The sequence below is a fragment of the Camellia sinensis genome, chromosome 6, assembly GCF_055761805.1.
Source record: "Camellia sinensis isolate YWXY chromosome 6, ASM5576180v1, whole genome shotgun sequence".
In the NCBI taxonomy this organism is placed as follows: domain Eukaryota; kingdom Viridiplantae; phylum Streptophyta; class Magnoliopsida; order Ericales; family Theaceae; genus Camellia; species Camellia sinensis.
The window spans coordinates 113,743,254-113,770,167 of record NC_138966.1 but is presented as its reverse complement, the minus strand read 5'-3'; the positions used below and the strand labels follow the sequence as shown (position 1 = coordinate 113,770,167).

Here is a 26,914-nt window from a genome sequence, read left to right as displayed (position 1 = left end):
GACATAACTTTTTTGGGTAGGTTGTATAAAATTATATAAAATTATGTGATTTTTTTTTCTTAGTAAAAGAAATTTTATTGGTACAAATCAGAAGTACAAGACAAAAGACAACATTAATAAATAAAAAAAAAACTATCATACTGCTAGCAACATAAAATCAATCCCAATTAAATTAATACTGAAAAATGAGTTCAATCATACATTAACCCAACACAAAATTAATGAGGAACCACACCACCAATGAACCAAACAACAAAACAAAGGGCAACACCAAACTTCACTACTAGCAACATAAAATTATGTGATTTTTTTGTGGTGTCTTCATTTTCACACCCATAATTATCTTTATAAAACTATCATACTTAATCTATTATTATTATAAATTTTTCTATTTATAAATTATTTTTAAAAGAATAAAAAAAAGAAGAGAGAGAGAGAGAGAGAGAGAGAGAGAGAGAGAGAGAGAGAGAGTGAGTGAAGCCGCCTGCTATTGAGGATTACTGCTAGTGGGGATTATCTGGCTTAGTGGGTTTTCGTTTCTGAAGCTTCAGAATATGCCTCCGGTTCTATGCTTGATGGAAGTTTAATGATTTGGTGTTTGGTGTTGGAAAAATTTTCGGTAATAATTAATTAAAGTAAATAAAATAAATAAAGAAAATAATAAAATTAAATTTTATAATATTTTTGTAGATGGTTTATGAATAAGTTTGTGATTGAGGCCAGTGTTTGAATATTGTGTTTTTAAGACAGAATTTTGTCCTCTCCAATGGTGCTTGAGGACAATGGACATCCTGTCTCCATAATACAACAATCATCACAAATGAAGAGTGCACACTCTTTGATTTTTTGCACTCACAAAATTCAGATTCACACAGATAAAAAATACAAGAAGAATGCTTGAACTTATGGAATTTGGAATTAAAATTGTAATGGGGGCTGCTTTTATATAGGTTTATTGGTATTTGTTTAGTTTGAACAGAAAAGATACAAATAAGAGACCGACCCTTCTTTTAAAATAAAAAGACATTATGAAAATATTGCACCCTTTTATTCAAATAGTAGATTGCACCATTTCATTAGAGTTTTTTTCAATTCACCACTACCTTAATAAATTTTCCAACATTTGATTCACGGTCCCATTTTGGTTTTTAGTCCAGCTGCTAGGTTAGTTTGATGGTTAACCCTTTGACTGTAGGGGTGGAGCACGGATCCTCTCCTTGACTCCTTACTTGGTGGATCATTGGACTTACTTTTAAGTTCAATTTTGATAATTTAAACCGTTAAAGGAGATGATCCTTGCTCCTAGGGCAGGGCTGGGGACTGTTTTGGTCTGTTGTTTGGCTGCTTTCACTGTTCTTGGACTGTTAGTTGGGTGTTTGTATTTTTTTTGTGATTTGTCTCACCGTTAGTCACTTACCAATTTAGTGTTGTGTTAGTAAATGATTAAATATGTAATTTGATATTGATATAGTTTGAATGATTTTGCTCACTATGATATTTTTTACACTTGTCATTCGTTATTGATATTGTTATATTTGTACTTTGCACTATGCTTTTCATCAATAATTTTTTTTTTACTGATAATAAAAATAATTGTTTGTGATCTTTTTATTTTAAATAAAAATATCTTATAACTTAAAAAATGATAATGTTATACTATTATAGATGATTTTTCAAAAAATTGTGTTTGAAAATCATTTGCCTAAATATAATCATAAGAGGAAAAGTGCATTCAAAAGAATTCGAGCATCCAATTCAATTCAATCCAATCCGCCCTTGTGTGCCATCATGAGCTCTACTTTAGTAATTTGCTTATTTTTTTATATAGATTATTTATATAAAAAAATTAAATTAAATTAATTATTATAATTATATGATTATGATTTCAACAATATAAAAAATGTCATATCATTTGAGCTGATTTTATCTTTTGATTTTAATTTGTTAACCAAGAGTACAAAGGTAGTACAACAAAGTTATAAATAAAGAAGAGTTTTTTTTTTTGTTTTGAAGGGTTGAATTTTGGTACGTTTTTGTGAAGGGTCTACGTCGTCGCTCAAATTTTTGTTATTATTATTTTTTAATTTCGTTTGTTTTGATATAAAATATTTTATATAAAAAAAATATTTTTCTTATAAATTAATTTTACACAAAAAAATGTTTTTATTTTTGTTTGACACTTAAAATAAAAATATTTTATTACTTAAAAGAAAATTTTTGATTCAATAAAGTATTATTTATAACTTTATAATGAGTTAGGCCTCATTAAAATAGTATTTTTTTGACTATTTATGAAAAAATGTGCAAAAAAATAGAGGGAGTGATGTGATAACTTATACTAGTAACTTTTTAATTTTTTGACTAAAATGTATAGTTTATGATATTTATTTGAAAAAACTAATTGTGTTGAAAAAATAATGAGTGAGAGTCAACTTTATAAAAATTGGCTTACGATATTTTTAAAAGTAAGTAATTTTTCAAAAAAAAATGATACAAAAATATTTTTCTTAAAAAATATATTTAGTTATTTTTTGTTCAACCCAACAATAAAAAATGAGTAAAATAATTTTGAAAAAAATATTTATTTTACCTCAAAACAAACGGAGTTGTAGGCCTCATTTGGGAGCAAATTATTTTAATAACTTTTTGATTTTTTACAGAAAAATGTATAGAAAAATAGAAAAAATAATGTGACAACTTATAATAATTTTTTAACTAAAATATATAATTGACAAACGAGGTCCTAATTTAAAAAAATTGTGACTTGAGTTTGGTTAGATGTATTGCTCTTAAAATAATTGTGTTACGTATCTAGAAAAAGTTACTCAAAATTTAGAAATGCAAGCAAGACTTTTTTATTTTATTTTATTTTGTGTGTGCGCGCTCGCATATGATTCACGTACGTTAACTTTATACTTACTCCACTTTTGTGATAATTTTTTTAAAATTTCTTGGCACCTAAAATTATTGCTCTTGAAAACTTTATCCAGACAAACTCAATATGATTTGAGCAACTTGAACTTTTTAATTCTCAAACTTTTTTTTTTTTATAAATATTATAAAAAATTCTGAACATCAAATCTTTTATTTGAAATTATATGACTAAAATTTTCAAATAATATTAGTTATATTTATATATATAATATTTACAAGGTAGTTTTATTGTTTTATAATGTATCAAGTTATATGCTAACTGTTCCAAAAAAAAAGGGTTACATGCTAAAAGGTTAAAAGCATCTTTAATGGTTTGTCATTGGAACTGTTATTGTCATAATTTGATAGTTGGAGACAAAAAATGTGCTCCAATGGTTTGTTATAGTAACTGCCAAAATTTAGCAAATGCCAAAATTTGTGTCAAATTTGACACAAGTTTTGACAACTGCCATAACTGCTAACTCATCAAACAAAACTCCTCTCCCTCCCACCCAACAAACCATCCCTCCTACCCGCTCGCTATTTTTGTGGGCTGTTGTCTAACTGATCGTTTGAACACACCAGTTTTTACGTTTGATTCTGCCAAAATGATAATTAACTGTTGGAGTACCACTACTATAATTCTACCATTTTCTATTATTTATTGTCATAATTTGGTAATGACAATATACCATTATAACATTTGCCATTAGAGATACTCTAACAATAGTAATAAACAATAATACTATCATAATTATATATATTAATTTATTAATCACATAATGTGTGAATATTGTATTAATAATAGATGACCGATAAAATCCATTGAATCAGAATAATGACACATGAGATAAAGAAAACAATTTAAATAAATAAATAAAATAATCATAACCTTATAGTCAAAGCTATTATTCATTCCTATGTTGTGTTTGCAGCCTCTAAACGATAACCCTCAAATCAAATTCATCCCCAAAAAAGTAAAATAAAATAAAATAAAATCCAAAACCCACTAAAAAAATGTGATTTTTTTGTTTTTTTTGAGAAGTCGCTATTCTCACTCTACTTTGGTTTAAATATATATATTTTTTTGCTCCTTATTATACGTAATTACATTAATACATTTTCACACAAAATACACTCTCTAAAAAAATTAAAATTTCAAAAGTATTAATATAACTATATATAATAATGACAAAAAAAAAAATGCATTCAAAATAAAATAACGTGAAAATAGCGTCTTCTTTTATTTATTATTATCTTATATTTTATGTTCCTTCAACCTTTAACAGTGGTGTCACTATGGTTACTATTTTAATGACATTTGTACTGCGATTGGTTTAAGTGTTAAATAGGGTAAAACCTAAGCTATATAAAGGGGTGTAGATGATTACTAGAACTCATAACCAAAAACCCATTTTGAAGTGAAGATGGGAACAAAAGTGATGAGGCCTTCAGTGGCTTCTCTAATCACCAGTCTCCTAGTGGCATTACTGTCTCTAAGCTTGCCATTAGAGACCACAGCTAACTACCATTACTCATCTCCTCCACCACCTCCCAAGAAGTACCCACCACCACATCCTCATCCTTATCACTACAAATCACCACCGCCGCCGCCGCCGGTACACTACTCACCGCCACATCATCCTTACAAGTACAAATCCCCACCTCCACCGCCGCCTCCAGTTTACAAGTACAAATCACCACCACCACCACCGCTGGTACACTACTCACCGCCACATCATCCTTACAAGTACAAATCCCCACCACCACCGCCGCCTCCAGTTTACAAGTACAAATCACCACCACCACCACCACCGGTACACTACTCACCGCCACATCATCCTTACAAGTACAAATCCCCACCACCACCGCCGCCTCCAGTTTACAAGTACAAATCACCACCACCACCACCGCTGGTACACTACTCACCGCCACATCATCCTTACAAGTACAAATCCCCACCACCACCACCGCCTCCAGTTTACAAGTACAAATCACCACCACCACCATCACCGCCACCACCAGTACACCACTTACCACCACCACATCCGTACAAATACAAATCTCCACCGCCACCACCAATGCACCAATTACCACCAGTGCACCACTTACCACCACCACATCCGTACAAATACAAATCTCCACCACCACCACCAGTGCACCATTTACCACCAGTGCACCACTTACCATCACCACATCCATATAAATACAAATCTCCACCACCACCACCAGTGCACCAATTACCACCAGTGCACCACTTACCACCACCACATCCGTACAAATACAAATCTCCACCACCACCACCACCAGTGCACCACTTACCACCACCACATCCGTACAAATACAAATCTCCACCACCACCACCAGTGCACCAATTACCACCAGTGCACCACTTACCACCACCACATCCGTACAAATACAAATCTCCACCACCACCACCAGTGCACCAATTACCACCAGTGCACCACTTACCACCACCACATCCGTACAAATACAAATCTCCACCACCACCACTAGTGCACCAATTACCACCCGTGCACCACTTACCACCACCACATCCGTACAAATACAAATCTCCACCACCACCACCACCTCCAGTTTACAAGTACAAATCACCACCACCACCATCACCGCTACCACCAGTGCACCACTTACCACCACCACATCCGTATAAATACAAATCTCCACCGCCACCACCAGTGCACCAATTACCACCAGTGCACCATTTACCACCACCACATCCGTACAAATACAAATCTCCACCACCACCACCAGTGCACTACTTACTACCGCCAATCCACAAGTCTCCACCACTGCCACCACACAAGAAGCCCTACAAGTACTCGTCTCCTCCCCCACCACCCTACAAGTACAAGTCTCCTCCTCCTCCCCCTCCAGTTTACAAATATAAGTCACCACCGCCACCACCTCCGGTGCACAAGCCACCACCCCACCACTACCACTACAGCTCACCTCCTCCTCCCCACCACTACTAAGAAATGGCTTTGATATAGTTCTAAGGTAAGCTTAACCTGTAATTCAATATATGTACATAGCACCTTTTTTATGGTCCAATTACCACACGACAGATCAGCAAAATTAGACACTGATTAGTCTCAATTACATTACATCGAACTTCATGATTCGTTACGTTATATATAGGTATATACATAGTATGACTCCTAGGTATTTTTAATTTTTTTTAGCTGCTAGTATTCTTTTAAATAGATAAATATATATATGGGTTAAATGTATATTGGTCTCCAAGAAGTGGAGCTGCTGCTGACTTGTTTCCTGCTGTGTGCTTGTTAGTTGTGTTGCTGGTTTTGTTGTTTTTGGTGGCTTCACCAACTTCTGAGGTGTGTGTTAGTATATGATTGAATATTTTTCGGATGCTAATTTAGTTGGGATTATGTTGTTATGTTTTGATACTTTTTGCACTATTTCTTCTTTATTGATGTAATTTAATATGCTATATATGTTGATTGCCACCAATAAAGTTTTCTTCTGTTGAAAAAAAAAGAAAAAAAAAAAAAAGAGTATTTTCATCCAAATTTTATAGCAGAAACAAGGGTATTATTGTCCAAATTTGGATAGAAACGACACTAGGAGCCATTAAACACAAATTGAATAAGTTGGATTTAATTGAAAAATATCAAAAATTAAAATAAAATAGAACATATATTTTGAAGATGGATAACATATTTAACCCTATATATATATATATATATATATAGTTATATAAAGTACGTAACTTTGTGAACTCTTTTTTTTTTCACGTAATTTTGATTTCCAAAAACAACAATAATTTATATTTTTTTCACATATTTTCTCATTCATATATATACACCAAAAGTTGAAATGACAGAAAGGCAATATATTCTTGCAGGAAAGGAGCTGAATAAAATAAAGAAGGCCAGTGTTTGCAAAGCTTTTTTAATTAGAGAAGAGAGAGAAGGAAGGCAACAAGAAGATGAGGACGAGGAAGAAGAAGTAGAATAAGCCAAAAAAACAGCCTGTGTGTTTGATTGTATGTTGATAATGTTGTAATATTGCAGTGGTCCATGCAAGTATGCATGTATGAATGTTTTGACCTCTTGACAAGTGTGCAGAGAGGTCATTAATATAATAAAAATAAATTTCTCAAAGAAATTTCTTTTAGTGATAATGTTTCATCCTTTCACATATGAGTATTGCTTCATATCATACACCTCCAAAATGTACTCAATGTATATATGATAATACATAAATATCAATACCAAAAAGTGTAAGGTAAGAGTGAGTAGAAAATTCAAGGGGAAATTACAATTCAATGTAATTTTTAAAAAATAATTTCACATAAGTGGTAAACTTTACGAATAGTAATAATTAAAGTTATACACTTATTCATAAATTTGTAATTATTTTGTGAAAAAGCCATTAAATTGTAATTTTCCCAAAATTATTCAATAGGTAATCTAGATTTATATTAATAATATGGTTCTCCGTGTGTGTATATATATATTTTGACAGAGTCTCCTCATAGTTAAAGAAAATTATTAGGTGATCCTGAGAATGATCATGTAACAATATAAGATAATATACTAGTTAAGACTATTTGTGCAATTCAGGATTGAAAAATAATTTAAATAAGCACAAAAATTGATTATTAAAAATCTCAAAAAAATGATGTTTTTATTAATATTCTTTTTATTTGAAACTTTTAACTTTTACTATAAAATGCTCCAAACACGACCATTATTGCCCAAAACACGAGCTACAAGAAAAAATCTCATGATAATATAAGTATCATCACCCATAAATGCATGATGTTCTTTGACTATTCTAGATGGTAAAAATGTTATTAATATAAAAATGATAATAATGTACAAACCACATTTAAATTGAGACACTAGTATATGATAATGTTCTAAAACTATACAATTCGGTTGGGTTTGAATTATGAATTTGAGTAAAAATTGAAAAGAAAAAGATGAAAGAAAATGTAAAATAAAATAAAATATTGTTTTATTATTTATTTTTCTCTCTATAAATTCTTACCAAAATTTAAAATCTAAATATAACTATCATCATAAGGTCCCGGTGTCTCACATCGAGAATGGAGGGGAGTTCCTGGACTTAAAAATAAAAATCTAAACCCTTATATAGCATCGAGACTTTTTCCCTGATAGTGAAATCCCTAAAAGAACTCTCCAGTTAAGCATGCTTAGGCTGGAGTAGTTATAGGATGAGTGACCCACTGAGAAGAACAAATCCATGCTGGCGTGGCCCAAAGCGGACAATATCGATGATATGTGAAGGGTTGGGGCGTTACAATTGGTATTAGAGCCTACTCTCCGGAGTACCGAGTATGGGTCCCTGGTATCTCTTGATGTATATGGGGCAGGCTTGTAAGCTGGCAGGCTACTGCATGGAGACGTGCAGCCCTAAGAGGGGTGGATTGTAAGGTCCCAATGTCTCACATCAGGAATGGAAGTGGAGTTCCTAGGCTATAAAAATAAAAATCTGAATCCTTATATAATATCGAGGCCTTTCCTGGGTGTTGAAATTCCTAAAAGAACTCTCTAGTTAAGTGTGCTAAGGTTAAAATAATTTTGGGATGAATGACTCACTAAAAAGAATAAATTTGTGTCAACAAGGCCCAAAGCGATCAATATTAATAATATGTGAACGGTGAAGGTGTTACATATTGGTGTCCCTTGTTTCAAGGAAGGGATTAGTGAGTAATAGAAACACGTGGTGTCCTTGACCAGCTCATGATTGGTTAAGTTGAACTCATATTTGAACTATTTTTAACCTTTTATTTACGAAAATTAATAATTAATTGTTAAATTAACACTTAAAAAAAAGGTTGAACTCACATCCTATCTTGACAAACACTTAGCTCCCGTTTGTTTTACTTGATATAAAATAAAAGATATAATATGATGTGTGATTTAGTTAGAATATATAATAAATAAGATATAAGTATTGGATAGTATATTCCCTAAGTTATGTTTGTTGACTTGATATATAAGATTAGATATATGTTATGCATGTTTGTTTTACAAAATATATTATGGGATATAACAAGTAATTTTTAAGATTGCCCTCATAATATTATAATATATAATGGAGGATGGTACTGTATATTCTCTACTTTTGAGGGATATACAATCCCACCGGATATTATATCCCCTTTAAAAAAAAATTATAAATATGAGATATATGTATCTTACCGAATATAATATCTAATCTCAATTTTCGCATCTCTCAATCAAACAGAGCCTTCCGTCTCGCTTCACATGATCTCTCCTTGAAAAAGACTTGATAACCAAACTGCAGGATGCTAAAACTCTTTGTCCTATATCACAAGACTTTGAAGTCTTTCAAAAAAAGTGAATGACCTTACTATGGGGGCAATTGTGATGGTTGTCTGTGGGGCAATTTATTGTAGGAATTTTTTTTTTAATAAAAAAACCCAGATTTTGAGAATCACTAAAAACCTAATTTTAATTTTGAGAAAAGTATTTTCACACAAAAACAAAATCATACGGGGACGGTGGTATTTTCTAACTTTTTTCTGTCTTTTGTTTTCCGGAAAAATAAAACGTAAATACAACTAAACAAGGTTTTTTTTTTTTTAAATTTAATTTTTCCCTCATTTTGTTTTTCCTCTATTAATTAATGTATTTGAACGTTGGATTTGACGTGTATGTTTCACGGTCAAGCATGCAAGGCCCAAAGTACAATATATATAATTTGTTGTGAAACATCTTTATAGTACACGTCATGACTAATTCTTCTTATCAATTACTGCATTAGAAAAATTTGTGGACTCTGAAAAAAGTTAAATCGGAAATTGAATAAAGCGTGTAAGTGTAAATTTAAAAATGTATATTGTTGCCTTAGTTTTAGCAAAAAATATTTTTTTACTAACAATTTTATGTTTGATTGTAATTTTGAAATTAACGAAAAATATTTTTTTTACTAACAACTCTATGTTTGATTGTAACTTCGAAGCTAATGTGTGGTAGTAGTAGTTTTGGTTTGACGGTGGTGATAGTGATAGTAAGATTTAAATTAGAAAATATTTTTTACATTTTAAAATAAAAAATATTTTTATCTAAATAAATATTTTTCATGATAAACATTTTTTATGGACTTTTATTTTCCGTCAAAAGTCAGTAGAAAAATGGTGGTTTTGATGTGACGTTGGCTGGTGGCAGCATTAGGGCAGTGATGATGGGGGCGGTGGGTAAGACATGAGTTTAAAAATTATTTTTTAATTTTTAAAAGTAAATAATATTTTTTCATTCAAATAAATTTGATGTTTATTGATAAAGGAAAAAAAAATTCAATTTTTTTATTGTACAAAATATTCAAAAAAAAAAAAAATCACTAAAACTAGTAAGCGTTAATGTGATATAAATTGTTTTGGTAAATTAGTTAAAAGTTAATATTTTAGTTCATTTTAGTTTTTTTTGAAAAAAATGTATAAAAAAATAAAGAGGTAATGTGACCAAAAATAAATTAAAAATTAGCTTTTGACTTTTAGCCAAATTCCTAAATTGAGCCATAGACCACACTAAAAATGAATCTAATCCATAATTATATATATATATATATATATATATATATATATATATATATATATATATATTATCAATTATTATTAAAGTAACTTTTTTGGAGACCTTTGGTTTTGCCCTTTTTTATTAATTTTTTGACTAATAAAATAAAAACTTATTTGTTTTTGTTAAAAAATATAAAAGAAAAAGATCCACTTGATTTTTCCAACAATGAAAAGTTTTTTAAGAAAAATATTTATCAAAGACATTTTTTAAAACAATTTTATCATAAAATCAAATGACCAAACAAGCCCTAAGATGAAACAAAATTATTAGTTAACTAAACAGCAGTGCTGCAGAGCTCTAATTAGAGCTGCACTGCAGCAGCTCTAATGATCTAGCGCACGTATTAAAAAAAAATAAAAATAGTGAGGTAAAAGACAAAATATGAGAAAAAAAAAGACAAATTAATGCTCCATTAGAATTCTCTTTTTAAAAGTCTAACTCATTTTTCTTAACTAAATTATCACTTGCGCAAATGAAAAAGTCAATAGAGATATAAGTGTCGGTTTATCTATCTCTAAAAATTGTAGGCCTTGTTTGGTTTTTTTTTAAATTAATTTTTTAAAAAAAAATAAAAATTAATTTGATAAAAATAAATATTAAAAATATATTTTTAAAATTTTAAAAAATACTTTTGACCTTCTAAAAGATAAAATTATATAAAAAAAATTATTTCTTTTACTAAATTAATTTTTAATTTTAAAAAAAATCTAAAAATCAAATCAAACATGGCTTTAGTCTCCTAATTTGATAAGCCAAAAATATCCCAAAATTAGCTTCCCAAACGCCATGGGTTTTGGTAAATAATTTAGGCATAGCGTTTGGGATGCTAAGTTTGAGATATTTTTAGCTATTTAAGTTATAAAATTAAAATAGATTTTTTAATTTAATAAAATAAAATATTACATTTAATTCATAATTATTACATTTTTTTCTCTCACAAAAAGTAAAAAAATCAAAAATCCTTCCTAAATAAAACTTTTTAACCCTAAATTAAAAAAATTAAAAAATTAAAAAATCAACCCACCTCCCGAACAAATCCAAAATATGATAAAAGAGTCGAGAATCTCAAATCTAAGGAGTGTCGAGTCCATGTGAGATTTTGCAAAAGTTAAAAAATGTGTATCTTAGAAATTTTTTTGACATGACACATTTTAAGTAAAATTAAATAATGAATGTCTGGTTTGAAAAATTATTACTTTAGTCGATTTTTTTTAATAAAAAAATTTAAAAAAATAATGTGACAATTTATAATATTTTTATTTTTATGTTTTGACTATATTAGCCAAATGGCAAACACCCTCTAAAACATAGAATTATTTAAAAATAAATTTGGAGACATTTGTCACTAAATTTTACTTTTTAAAAAAAATCTTTTAAACTTTTTAAAAACATTTATTATTATATTTTTAGTATTAACAAATATCTTGAAAACATATTTTTCATATTTTCCTGCATAAGAATTGATTATTTTAATTATTTTTTAAATTTTTTATAAAAATATATAAAAAATTATGTGATAATTTAGAGTGTCTTTTAAGAAAAATATTTGGTGGTCACAAATTCTGTGACTTAAATAGTTTAAAATTGTCAAAACGACATCATTTTACACTCAAAATAACATTATTTTAAATATTTTGAACCATTTAAATCACAGAATTTATGACACCCAGCATTTCTGGTCTTTTAATTACAAACTACGTTGCAAACAAAGAGAAAGCTGGAAAAGCCTGCTTGTGGAAAATGGGGACTTTACCTACTCAAAATGAATATTCGCAGACATCGATAAGATTATCCTTTTGTAATGATTGAAAAAGAAATAAACAGCTCATCAACCACTTGGCATACAATTTTGACGGTGAGTTTGGGATATATATATATATATATATATATATATATTACCTTAAAAAGGTCTGCACAAGGCACGAATTATTATTATAATATGTTTAAATTTTATATTTGATAATTTTTAAAAAATTAAAATATAATTTTTTGAAATTGAATAAAATAAATTATTAGATATATGATAGAATTATGTAATATAATATGTATCATTTTTTATAGCTAATGATGTAGACTCCAATTCTATTACTATATAAGTTTGGGAGAATTTATGAGTGTGTAACTTTTCTTCCAAATTTATAAAAAAAAAAAATTATGGTATATAACTTTTCTCAATAGATAAACATAAAAAATATTAAGACAATTCTCCTATATAAAAAAATAACTAAGATAATTCACTAAGTTAATAAATAAGTAGAAGAAAATACGTATATATATAAATGACTAACTTTATTAATACATAAATCATACTCGCATAACAAATGATCATTTTTCTTAATAAGTAAATCAATAATTTTTAATGATATGAAAAATATTTTCCAGTTAACCATTTTGTTAAAAAATAAATTATTAAATCAATTAACAATTTTTAATGATATGAGAAATATTTTTCAATGAACAATTTTGATAATTTATTATTGTACAAAATTTTTTTTCTCTAAGTATTGTGTTAAATTAAAATTTATAACAAACGACAGCTATAATTTCTAATATTAAAAGACAGATTAATATTTTAAACAAATCTCATGGGCATATTTGTAATTTGTTAAAAAATAAAAGATTTGTATTTCATAATTAGTCAAGAATATTTGCGTAATTATGGAAAAACCTATTTCATAATTGACCAAAAATATTTACGTAATTATGAAAAAACCTATTGCGTAATCGACCAAAAATGTTTGCGTAATTACAAAAAAAACATTCACTCAATATATAAGCCACCATTAGTAAACTATTCAAAATAAAATGACAAAATCAGAAGAGAAAAAAAAAAGAAAAAGAAAAGACGAACCTCAAACAGTTAAACGGTTCTTTTATATATATATATATATACACTAGTTACAAAGACCCGTGCAAGGCACGGGCTACTAGTACATTATATTTAAGTTTTGTATTTTAATAATTTTTAAAAATAGAAATATTATTTTATGAAATTAAATAGAATAAATCATTAGATATATGATAGAATTATATAAATTGTATTATAAATAATAACAAGAAAAAATATAATAAATCTTATCGTTTTAACATAATTATATTATTTTCACTAAGTGTGAAGACATAAAGATAAACAAAATAAAATATCAACAATGATTTAGACCACTAAAAAATAGATCACTAATAACACTAATATATTAGGAATGACAAAAAAAATAATAAAATAATAAAAACAATGCATAGAAAGTGAGCGGACCCACTGCCACATCATTAGTGCTCCCTCTAGTGATCTCCTTTTAGTGCTCTCAAGCATTTTTCATAAAATATACATTTTAAAATAAAAGAGATAAAATAATTCCCCATCTTAAAAAAAAAATTAAACTAATAAATATGCAGAAGATAATACATATATATATATATATATATGCAAATGACCTATTTTATTAATAAAAAAATCATACTCGCATAACAAATGATCAATTTTATTAATAAATAAATTCTTGAGTCAATTAATAATTTTTAATGATATGAAAAATATCTTTCAGTTAACCATTTTGTTAATAAATAAAATATTAAGTCAATTAACTGTTTTTAATGATATGAAAAATATTTTTCAATGAACAATTTTGATAATTTATTATTGTGTAGGAGAGTAGATTTTTTTTTTCTTCTGATTATTGGGTTAAATTAAAATTTATAACAAACGATAGTTGTAATTTGTATTATTATAGGACTAATTCATATTTTAAACAAATATTATGAGTGTATTTGTAATTTGTTAAAAATAAAAGATTTATGTTTTACAATTGATCAGAATGTTTACATATTTATGAGAAAACCTTCATTCAAATTGTTATACCATTAGTAAATTATACAAAACAAAAGGGCAAAATAGGAAATTTTCAAACAAGCTAAGGGCAAAATAGGGAACCAAAAACAAACCTTGCCAACCAAAATGTCTAACATAATTTCCAAAATGCCACCATTCAAATTGTTTCATCAACCAACTAAAGGACAAAATAACAATTTCAAAATAAGCTAAGGACAAAATAGAAAAAAAAAATAACAAGTCATAAAAAAAAACGAGCTTCTTATATATATAGATATGAGAATTCACTAATGTGTAAGAATTTTGGAAAACTTCACCAAGAATAGTAATTTTTAAAAACTTTTAGTCTTGATGTCAATGCAACGATGTATGTGTTAGAATAGATATCATCTAGCTAGACACCCTAACTAGTCTTCTAAATCTCTCTATGGTATTTGCAAAGGCACTTAGAAAGTATGGTGTTTGTGAACGCACTTAAAAAGTAAATTTATAGATTGAGTAGTATCAACTAACAAACAAAAAAAAAAAAAAACTAATTAATAAGCAAACACATGTGAAACTTGAGCCACAATAAAATGAAATATTTTATACCTCCAACAATGTTATTTTTAAGACAATTATTGAGTGCTTTTAGAGTTATTTTTAAGACAATTATTGAGTGCTTTTAGAGCAAAACTCCACATCTATCCCTTATTAACAACTTTTACATTATTATTATTTTTTAAAATACCAAGTAATAATCCAATTGTATTGATAAGTTAGACCATCACATAATTTTGCTGCAACACCATGTTGTATGTTGGGAGGATGTACCTGCCCAAGAGATGCTATAACAAATACAAGATTGAATTCCAAGGGCTATTCAATCAGAGTATGGTAGACCTCTAAAATAATTTTTAAAAATTATTCCTTTTCTAAAGTTCCATAATTTAATAGAGTATAAGATATTTGTACATAAAAAAATATTTTTAATTTTTTTAAAATTATTTTCATCTGAAAAATATTTTTTTTAGTTTACTTCGGTGCTTATTAAACCAAACCAAATCTTGTTCAAACTTAAGTTTCATGACCTTCATGAAGAAAGAATATTGCTATACAATTAATAAATAGATAAATTATATTTTTCACTCTCAAACTATTATCTAAATGTTACTTTGATTTCTTATTTTTAAATTATAACAACTAATTTTTAAAATTTTAATTCATGTTTCAATGTAATTTTCTTGTCACCTACGGCTAAAATTTGGACGGAAAGTGTTCATGTGAGGCTCTTGTGCGTATTTTTTAGAAATAGTAGAAGAAAAAATTGTATGACAAATGTGGGTGAAAGTTGAAGATAAAAAATGTAATTTAGTCGAGATGCAAATAAGTTAGCCTGAACACTCGATTATAAAAATAAAAAATAAAAATGCAATTTATCCTCAATCAATGTTACAGATATTTCTTGTTTATTGATCATATTATTTTAAGGAAAACTTTACTCACCCAAAATTTGTCAAGAAATTTAATCAAAATGGAGAAGTGTGGTTGAGTTTTAACTGATATATTATGGAATTCATGCACAAAATTGATCTAAACCATATATTGATGTTTATGAGTAAAATTCCAGATAAAAATTCTAAATGTATAATATAACTGTTATTATAATGAATCTATTTAAAAATTTTATTATTACATAATAAAAAACATATAAAATTTATTGATTTGCATAATATTTTTCATAATCAATTGGGGTAATAAAATAGGTATAGTCTAATCTGTCTTCAAATGAAAATGATGGGTGTAATTGTAACTAAAGGATAAGGAGACATGATCTGGTACAGTGGATTCTCATCAATCAACGGCGGGGACCATGAAACCTAAATAATTGATAATTGATAATAAACTTGCCAAAGTTGAAAATTACAAAGAAAAATTAATTAGAACTATATCATCTTCTTCTATTATTTGAAAATAAATAAATAAGTTATGGTTATTAGAGGCTTGAAAAGTCTGTTTTGTGGAAAATAGGGTGCTTTATGTACTCAGCTAACATTCTCAATCATGGATAAGATTGTGCTTAATTTGAATGATTGAAAAAGAAAGCCTTTTCTTACTTTGCTTTCTTTGTTTCATTTTCTTTTCGCCACCTCTATTTAATGTGTGTGGTCACGACATTTACCTTCATGAAAGCTAAAAAAATTGAAAAAAAAAAAATTAATGAAGCTCAATACAAGTTCTCGAGGACAAACCACTTAAAAACTAAAGTCTCCAGCTCCATGAGGCACCGAATAAAAAACCAACAAAATGGCTAAGCTAGAAAAAAATAATAATAGTAATAATAATCATCTTATAAGCTGAGAGTTTGACCCTTGCTAATTGCCCAAGTGATCATGAAGAAAGTACTTCAAGGTCGGCATTGACATTTTGGAGGATCCAAAGTACACTTTTGATATGAACCTCTCATACATTTAATAAAAAAAAATTGTAATCACAAGTTAAGGTGTCGTTGGGTAAGACTTATTTTTTAATTTTTTTTTTATATTTATAAAAATTTTAAAAATTTAAAATAAAAATTTGTTTGGTAAATTTTTTATTTATAAATCAGTGATCTCAGTTTATAAATTTGGCCAAAAAATGTGTTTCCGTTTTGAGTTTTCAGTTTTTTTTCTTTTTACCACCCAACACTAGCCACCACCTGCCACCATTTTCCACCACTGTCTTCCGCCACCACCACCCACCATCCATCTCCCACCACCACCTGCCACCACCACTCACCACCCACCAGCCACCATCCACCTGCCACCCACTCGCCACCACCACCCATCCCTCGCCACCGCCACCACCACCACCACCACCACCACCCACCACCCGCCACTACCATCCACCTCCCGCCACCACCACTCACCACCCATTTGCCACTACCATCCACCATCCGCCACCACCAACCACCCACCACCGCCACCCATCCGCCGCCACCACCAGCCACCCACCACCACCACCCACCTGCCACCCACCCGCAGCCACCACCACCCACCACCACCACCACCACCACCTACTCGCTACCACCCACTTACTACCACCCACCACTTACCACCGTCACCCACCCACCTACCATCACCACCACTTGCCACCACTCGCCATCCGCCACCCAACTTCCACCAACACCCACTACCACCACCACCCACTCGTTACCACCCACCACCCGCCACTGTTACCTACCCACCCACCCACCACCACCACTCGCCACCTATCCACCACCACCACCCACCCGCCACTACCTGCCACCACCACCACCGTCGCCACCCACTCACTACCACTCACCACCTGCCACCGTCACCCACCCACCCACCCACCACCACCACCACCCGTCATCCGCCACCCACCTGCCACCAGCATCCACCACCACCCGCCAACCGCCACGACCTATCACCCGCCGCCACCACCACCACCACCCACTCGCTACCACCCACCACCCGCCACCCACCTGCCATCACCACTTACCACCCGCCACCACCCACCACCACCCACCGTCACCACTTTCCACCACCGTCTTTCGCACCCACTTGCCACCACTCGTCATTTCTCACTTTTTTTTATATTTTTTAATTTTTTTAAACATTTTGTCAATTACTAAACGTGTTTGTAGATTATGTTTTTCTAAAAATAAATAAAAAATAAACAAAAATCAGTTTATAAATTTTTTGTAAATATAAACTAAAAACGTAAACGTTACCAAACAGACCCTAAGTATTTAAATTTTGATCATACATATAATTATTAAAACTTATTTAAATATATGAAAAAATTACAATAAATAAATAATAATTTAAATAATTTAAATTGAAATACTTGAAATACTAAATAAAAAGTGAACAAACATCACCCTTCTCATATTTTTAACTACAAAATTGTTAATTGATTAAATTGATTTTATATTCAATCTTCCTTGTGACATAGTTGACCGAGGTAAAATTTAATTAATTTTAAATTTAAGAAGTTTCTTTCCCAAGAAACAAATGTAACTGGTATAATTAATCGCAAGAGAAACAACCATCCATTAATTTAAAATAATTTACTATATCAATTGATTTTTTGGTTTTTTCCAATAAAAACAGTTATCCATTTGTTTTAAATAATTCACCACGTCAACTAATTATTAGTTTTGAATTTTTTACTAATTTTATTGGGGCTTTTCAAATTCAGGTAGATTTGTTTTTTTGTGTACTAATATATTAGTTAAAAAAAAATTGAGGCCTTTGTTTTGCTCAACTTTTTGGGGCCCAAAGTAACAGGTCAAAGGTCGTTTGGGATGTGGGTTGGTTTTTTGATTTTTTTAATTATTTTAAACTAGGGCTAAAAAGTCTCGTGATATATTTTTTGACTTTTTTTTACTTTTGTGAGAGAAAAAATGAAATGATTATATGTTACATGTGACATTTTGTCTTATTTGACTAAAATAACTTATTTTGTCTTATATGACTATTTTAGTCCTAGTGAGACATCCCAAATGAGCCCTAAGTGTAAAAGTGAGTCAAATTTTAACTTCAAACTTATGCAAAGACGTTACGCGTTATAATCTAACGGTTAATATACTAATCATTATCTTGTGAAAAAATAAAAAATAAACCAAGAGGATCCTTTCACACGACACGAACTGAGAGGCATAAGCGTGACTAAGTGAACAAGCTACCTCTTTCTTTTTTACTTGGAGAATTATGTTAAAAAACGTTGACTATGCATCCTTACCTCCCTTTTAACGTTTGCGGAAATTTATTTACAGGTCATTTTCAAGTTATGAATCTTTTATTTGAGTTTCGTTTTGTTCTCTTCTCCGACTTCGAAGGGTATTTAACTTAGTCTTCATATTCATGCAAACCAGAATGAGAGTCAATGTTCGTGTTGTTCGTTAAATATCACTTTTAGACACGTTACTAATACTGTCTACAAAATAATTTTCTTGACATTTCTAGTGGTAGGTAGGAGTCTACATCTAATCACTTGTAGAAGCGTTATTCAACACTTGTAATTTTTTTTCCCCTTCATTCTTGTCTTGCCGCACTTGTTAGGTTCTCAGTGGAAAGGATAAACATTCAAGTAATGTTATATATCAATAAATTTTTTATTTTAGTTTCACACCCTTAGATACAAATGTAATAGAGTCCATATTAATAAATGCATAAGAAACCTATAGTTTTGCGTTCAGTAGTTAGAAAATTACATAAAAAAATATGTTTGTGTAACATGTTTCTTTTAATTTACATGAAATTTAGTTCTTTAATTAAGGGCCAGGACAAAAAAATAAATAAATAAATCCTTTGATGAAATTTTTTTTTTAAGGACTAGGAATTATTCGAGTCTTTCGGTCACAAATGCAACTTTTCTTCCCTTATTTCCTTTCTACCAAAAATAAATAATTAAATAAAAATTGACAGTTAGGAAATTAGTTTTACACTCTTTTTTTTTTAAATTTTAATTTTTTCTTTAATTGATTGGAAAATACTAACCACCCAAAATGGGCAAAAACAATAAAGAAAGAACTAGGAAAAAAATAATAGTAAAAAATAATCTCACATTTATCATGGATTCAAAATAATGTATCTTTTTGTCACGTACAATGAAATATGAAAACTTCATTTCAAAGGACCACAGATTTGCTTCTTGTTTTGCCTTTTCTTGAATATGAATTGAGTCTTTTAAAATTAGAGGGGGTAAAAAACACTATAATTCTTTGGTCTTTTTTTGCAGTCCAAAAACACTGCATAAAAAAGGTTACAGTATTTCATGTACTCTATTATTAGAAGCAGATAGATGCTCCTATGCGGTGGTGGACCATAAATTTTCGTTCAGATGGGGATGTGACAGTGGACAAACATTTGGTTGCGCTGAATTTGGCCTGGTTGATATTATAGCGGAAAATTATTAAGAACGTGTAATTTATTTAATTTTAAATTTTTTTATTTATACTTAAAAATCTAATAACGTTATTTTTTTTTTCTTCCTTTCTTCTTCTTTTTTTTTGTGATTTTTAGCGATCGTTGATGGGTAATCAAATCTTGCTTCTTCTCTTTCTCTTTCTCTTTCTAATATATAGTCACCGACGACCAACGACTACCATCGATTGGGATCCACCGGCAACCACCGACCGCCGACTCCTTACCTCACCGACAGTAAAGAAGATATGTTTCCGACGAAGAAAATGAGTAAATCTACTACATCAAATCCAACTAGATCTAAACAAAAAATAATTGTCGGAATACAATCATCTCTCTATATTCGCCTCTCTCCTTCGATCTCTTATTTATTTTTTTTCTCTGCTATACACTTCTCTTTTTCTGTTCTAATGGAGAAAATTTTTAAATTCTGAACAAGTAGTTTTCGAGTTTTAGTTACAGGCGGTAAAAACTGTAAAATTTTGCTGTTTCAAATTTTTTTGGTGCTGGAATGAATCATGGTATAAAACTGTAAAATTTTACAGTTTCATAACATTCTTTAAAACTGTAAAATTTTACAGTTTCATAACATGTTTTTCAGTTTGATTAATAAGGATAAATACTTAATAAATTTTTGCTTTGAAACTATAACATTTTATAGTTTCAAAACTTATTTTTTAGTTTGATTAATATTGGAAATTATTTGCTTAAACTTTACAAAAATTGAAAAATAGCATATGTTTTTCCCATTGTTGCTATTTTTTGTCCTTTCATTTTTTTTCTTTTAGTTTTTCAATAATTAGCACATTTTACTTTTTTTTTTCGCTCTAATTTCTCTATTTATTCTTTTTTTTTCCTGACAATATTCTAGACATTCCGGTGAGTCTCCAATAATGTTTTTAACGTCCAGTAAACGTTCTGAACAATCCGGCGAAACTCCGGCGACTTCCCGGTAATGTTGAACATTCCAACGAGTCTCCGGCGACTGTTTGACGGAAGTCCAACGATAGTAAGATGTAACAGTGTCTATAAATTTTTTTTTTTAAAAAAAAAAAAAGATTTTTTAGGAACAATTAAAAATTTATAGGACTAATTGGTGCAAGTGCTTTGTTTGAGGATTAGCTGGGTCTTGAACTTTGTACATGGGACTTATCAGTAAATTCCCCTAATGATAGAGACCACTAAAAGTGGTACTTTAAAACAACCACTAATGATGTGACATTTATTTATTTTTATTTTTTTAAAAAAAAAAGACACAACAATTAGCAGTGGGTGGGACCCACTGCCACATCATTAGTGGTGGCACTAATTAATGCTCCCATTCATTTTCCTATATATAATAAGAGTAGGAAAATGAGTGGTAGTACTAATTAGTGTCACCACTAATGATATGGCAGGGGGTCAGTTTTTTAAAAAAGTGGATGCCACATCATTAGTGGTTATTTTAGAGCACCGCTTTTAGTGATCTCTATATGTGTCATTTTAAATTTAACTTAGCTTGATATCGAATTTACTCTAACCGTTCTAAGTCCGGTTTTAAAGAAATGTCCAAGTTTCAAATCCATCCATTTAACCTAATAGATATGAGTTATTAAATTATTTAAACATTTTAAATAAATTGTTAAATTTAAAGTATTAAAAAAATTCAATTATAAGATAAATATAATCTTGTAAGAAGTGCTTATATATGCATTTTTCTTTAACTTTTATTATTTTTCTAATTTATTTTGTAACTAAATAATATAAAAATTAATATTAATATTTTCTAAATGGGTAGGCCAGGCTAGGCTAAAATTCTTTATCTCAAGCCTAATTCAAAAATTAAATAAGTTCAAAATTTTGTTCAACCTGGCCCTATGGACGAGTTGGGCAGGCAATTGGGTCGATGGCCACGCCTAAGGGGTTGGATAAAATTATTTAGCATTTACAAGGGCCAAACTGTTAAAAAAAATTTGATAATTTTTTTGTATAAATATCAAAAATAATTTAGATCTAATAGGCACTTTTCATAAAGTATGTGTCCACCAATTGCATGCTTGCTTCTCTCTCTGGTCCTCCCCTACTTGGCCAAGTATGGTGGTGGCCTAGTAATAAAGGAGGGTGAAAAACAAGCATTAAAACTTATTTACGGATCACTATGTTGTGTTAAGTATTATGAAATCTAATAATAGAGTATATTGATTTGTGTCCGTCTCACATATTTAACAAGAACACGCTTTTGTGGACTAGACAACAATGTGCGTGCCACTAACAAAAAGGTTGTCACTAGTCCAGTAAATTCCAGCAAGGTATTTACAAAGACAAAAAAATAAAAAGAAAGTCATTTTGAAAAAAAAAACACACACACAGAGACACACCTTTTATTACACTACACAATGCATTTACAACACTAGAATAAACTAAAAAGGTAGTGCCCTCCTAGTGTGTGTGTGAATCACTAATTGACCCCTCGTGTATATATATATATATACATTTAAGACATTTACAATCTGGCAAATGTTCATAAAATAAAAAATAAAGAAAATCTGGCAAGTAAAAAGCATCATTTATGTCAATGAAGTAACAATAAATTTTTATGCAAAGCACATGTAGACATTATTCTCACATTTCAATATGTATAAGAGAATCTCTAATGATATATCATTTATTTCATTAAATGTGAGTAAAAATTCCATCTGATATGTAGCACTTCAACGGAGTATTTTTGGCTGTCATCAATACACCGGTCGACCAGGAGGATGACCAGGCAGAAGTCTGGCCAATCGACCGACAAGTGTGCTTTGTCTAGGAGGACATCTTCTTTTGTCGTCCGAGAGTATGCTTTGTTGTGAAAAATTTTCAACTAAGCGGATGATCGGGTGGACATCTAACTGGACGTTCAGCCGGTCATCTGGTCCTTTATTTGGTAAAACATTTTTGATATTCTCAATTTGATACTGATTTAATAAAACTGTTAGAGCTTAAAAATGCACCATTTTCATCAGATTCAAATTTGATGATAAGTTTGAATAACCATTGGAAATGGTCTAACCAGATACATATATATTTTACAAGTATTAGGGTAACTCTGTTGTATCTTACAACACATTCTTTTTTTTTTCATTTTAGAATAGTTAAAAGCAATTGCATTAAAATAAAATAAAATACAGTATACGAATAAGAATAACAAGAAGGTTCCAAAGGAAAAAATAAAAAATAAACCTAACACAAACAATAAAAAATAAAAGTCGCGGTATAGAAAAAACTTCTAATTTTCTTTTGGAAAAAATAAGATTCGATCAGAACTAGATCTGAAACAAAATACAGCCCAAACACGCCGACACCATCACTGTCGTCCTTGTCCCTCCTCTGCCCAACTCCACTAATGCCGTCTTCGGTCGACGTTGGAAGCCTAAGTTAAAGAAGAAAAACACCCACGGCAGTAAGAGAGGAGGAGAAAGAGAAGAGGGAACCATTGCAGATGTTGAAATTTCAAAAATCTATGCAAGAAACAGAGGGAAAAACTCTCAAATCCCTTTTCCTAGTATAAAAAAATATTGGAAATAATGGTTTTTATAAGCTTATTTTTGGTCAACTTTGAGCCCAATTTTGAGTGCGCACCAAATGTCTTTTGGGGTGGGTCCGAAAGGTGACGTGTTCCTTGCTGCATAGCAAGTCACACAGTGAAGACTGTTCGTCAAAACCATTTATGAGTAAGTAGCAACTTGATATCGTTTTTGGGTTCGTGGAATGGACATTTAAAGAAGTAAAATATGGGTTTCCTTGAAATGGTTATCCCACATTGGAAACTTAAGAGAACTTATGTGTATATATAAGTTCTAGGTGGAAACACTTGGATTGGGTCCTAAGGGGCACCCCAAGTTTATAGAAGGGAGGAGTTATGGACAAAGTGAACCTTAGCCTAGACCACCACGCGCGCGCCGGCGGCAGTAGCCCAGTCAAACTTGGCGTAGGTGTGAGTTGTGGGTCGGGTCGATTATAATATTAATTTATTTAAATTTTTTCCTATATTCTTGCGGGAAAATTAATTTAAATTTTGTGCCAATGTAATTTGAATTAGAATTCAAATTATTGTCCAAAATTTTTACTTCCTTCAATCAAAAATTTCAATAGATTAACTGCTCAAAACTGCCTAGCAGTTACAGATCCGAAACTGCACAGTTTGACAAATTCATACAATTCGAACAGATCAAACAATTCCAGCAGATATATTGAAATGTGAACTGCACCTGTTCAATTTGAAAATCAAACATGTTCAGTCTTATATATACCAGATCTGTTCCAGCATTTTATGGTTCCAAAAATTCATTTTTCTTGCCTTCATTTTGCTTTCTTGTATCATTATTGTAAATCATAAAACATTATAAATTAACGCAGTGGATAAAAATAATTCGGATCATACCTTAATGACACAACCTCGTAGATAAATCACGTGCTTCCAAAATCTGATCAATCAACGAACCCAGCAGTGGAGTGATACTACAAAATGAGTATCACCCACACAATTCACAGTGCAAAATGGCTTGATCATTGTTTTCTGGGAGAGAGTCAGAGAGAGAGTCTGGGAAAAAAGGTTATGGGTAAAAACCACATAACGTATATCTAATATACGTATATCTTTAGATTAACTATATAATATGATATATAATCAATATCTATCTATCATCTATCCATATCTATTGATATGATAGATATAGATATCCTGAATGGTTATCCAAATATGTTTTGAATTCAAATTCAAACTTACATGGATAAGGTTCAAAAGGTCCAGGTTCAAAAGGTTCTAAGGGTCATGCCACATGGGCGCCCAATTTCTAACATCTCCCACTCGGACATGAGTTGGCATGACACTGCCACATCTCTATCTCAATCTCCCCAAAAAATAAACAATCTCATACTAGCCACTGCACCATGTAACTGCTGAGAACACCTGCATGTGGGAGCTCTATACTAGAAACTTAAAATGAGCCAGCATAGAGACATCAACCCAAAAAGAACAGAAATAGCGTCTCATATACCCCAGACCCATCTAATTACACCGGTCCAAAAAACATCTCTAATCCCTCAAAAGAGCATGTTTGACCCTCTCAATTCTTGCAATATATTCACACTCAATCCGCTTCTCATACAGAGCGATGTGAGTTGCCGGCAGTGAATATACAACAGTGGTGTAATACTAGATGATCTTCCCTTTACCCTCATGCCATTTAGTTTAGGATTGACCATTTTTCCAGTGATGTCCCTTAAGGCCGAATCATACATGACCGCAAGCAACATACCAAAGTAGTAGAACATTAACCCCTTACCTTATGACATAGTCAAAGTTCACAAAATGGTACATAAATGAAAGTCATATCAATAATGACACGTAAGACTCACACGGTGAGGAAACAGGGATCCATTCTCTCACATCATTACTCAGTCGCCAAGCACATATAGTATGAATACATGTTACGGTGGAGTAACTCTTCCAAAAGAGTGACGTCATCACTCAATACACCGTACAGATATAAGTCTAGTCGCTTTCTAGCGCCTAACCCGAATTCTCTATTCGCTCGCCTTCTGGGCGCCAAATGAGATCTCGTATCTGGCTAATCATAACAGACACAACATGGAAAGTGGGTACTAATATCCATGTTTGATCCTTAACACGACCTCATCTTGGTTGTAACCAAGGCGACATATATAGTGGATTATTTAAGCCTCTCTTGGCTCCAAATAAAAATAAACCACTAGTCTCATCCTTGCTCACTCCCAAGCGCCAAGGGCGATTGCTCGTGTGAGTGAGCCAATCTTGCCTGCTGACATCATCATCTGCTAATCATTATAACACAAACCATAATAGTATCAACATCCCATCATCTCAAAATAAGTGATCGATTAAAAAAAAATTTGACCACAGCTTGCGCAATTCTAGATTCCAAACATAAGCCTTATCAGCACCTCTTGCGATAAGTATATACAACGGAATCCACTATGTGCGCCTCACATGAAGTGATTCAAGATCACAATTCTAGATTCCAAACATAGACCTTATCAGCACTTCTTGCGATAAGTATATACAACGAAATCCACCATGTGCGCCTCACATGAAGTGATTTAAGATCACTACCTCTTGCGCAATAACCTCTCTAAAGATATTTTGGTGACCAATTTGCGTTCATTTTTGATGCGCCCAACTAGCGCATATGCACCCAACTAGCGCATTGAATCTTACAAGGAGCAAATTAATATACTACTAGTAAAGCATTTTATCCACAGTCTAATATGCAAGGTCAATGTCTAAACAACTCAATTGACCGTTTACCAAAGATAACACTTATCATACTGAATACGCCCACATAGCGTACTTTAGGCTCCCACAACAAAGAAAAGATCAAGGAATATAGGTCATCTATTTCTCCCAAAGACAATCCGAGGATTTACTCAATAGCTAAGGCTCTGGCTTTTACCAATAGGTAAGTCAATGGGTTTGCAATTTTGCATCTAGAATCGTTCTAGGATATTCCTTATGTAAGCCATCGAAGACAAAACATGAATTCTCCCAAAGCAATCTCTAAGGATCTTACATCCGAGCATTACATCACCCATGTCCATCATATCTAAAATTGAGGACTGTCCACCCTAGGTGGCGACAACCTTATAAA

At 30.9% G+C, this 26,914-nt stretch overlaps 1 protein-coding gene across 3 annotated transcripts; it reads left to right on the top strand.

Annotated features, from left to right (window-relative positions):
• Positions 1 to 4,208: 4,208 nt before the first annotated feature.
• LOC114320211 (uncharacterized) lies at positions 4,209 to 7,096 on the top strand. 3 transcript variants are annotated; one of them, XR_003649741.2, is made up of 3 exons: positions 4,209 to 5,934; positions 6,226 to 6,272; positions 6,803 to 7,096. XR_003649741.2 is itself a non-coding variant. In XM_082876956.1 (3 exons), exons 1-2 carry the CDS (start codon positions 4,341 to 4,343, stop codon positions 5,907 to 5,909), a joined length of 1,467 nt encoding a protein of 488 aa, XP_082733082.1. In that variant the 5' UTR covers positions 4,209 to 4,340; the 3' UTR covers positions 5,910 to 5,934; positions 6,803 to 7,096. The 3 variants fall into 3 exon arrangements, 2 of the variants coding, with proteins under 2 accessions (XP_082733082.1, XP_028123125.2); XM_082876956.1 differs by lacking the exon at positions 6,226 to 6,272 and having other exon boundaries at positions 4,209 to 5,505; positions 5,608 to 5,934; XM_028267324.2 differs by lacking the exon at positions 6,226 to 6,272.
• The last annotated feature ends 19,818 nt before the right edge of the window (positions 7,097 to 26,914 follow it).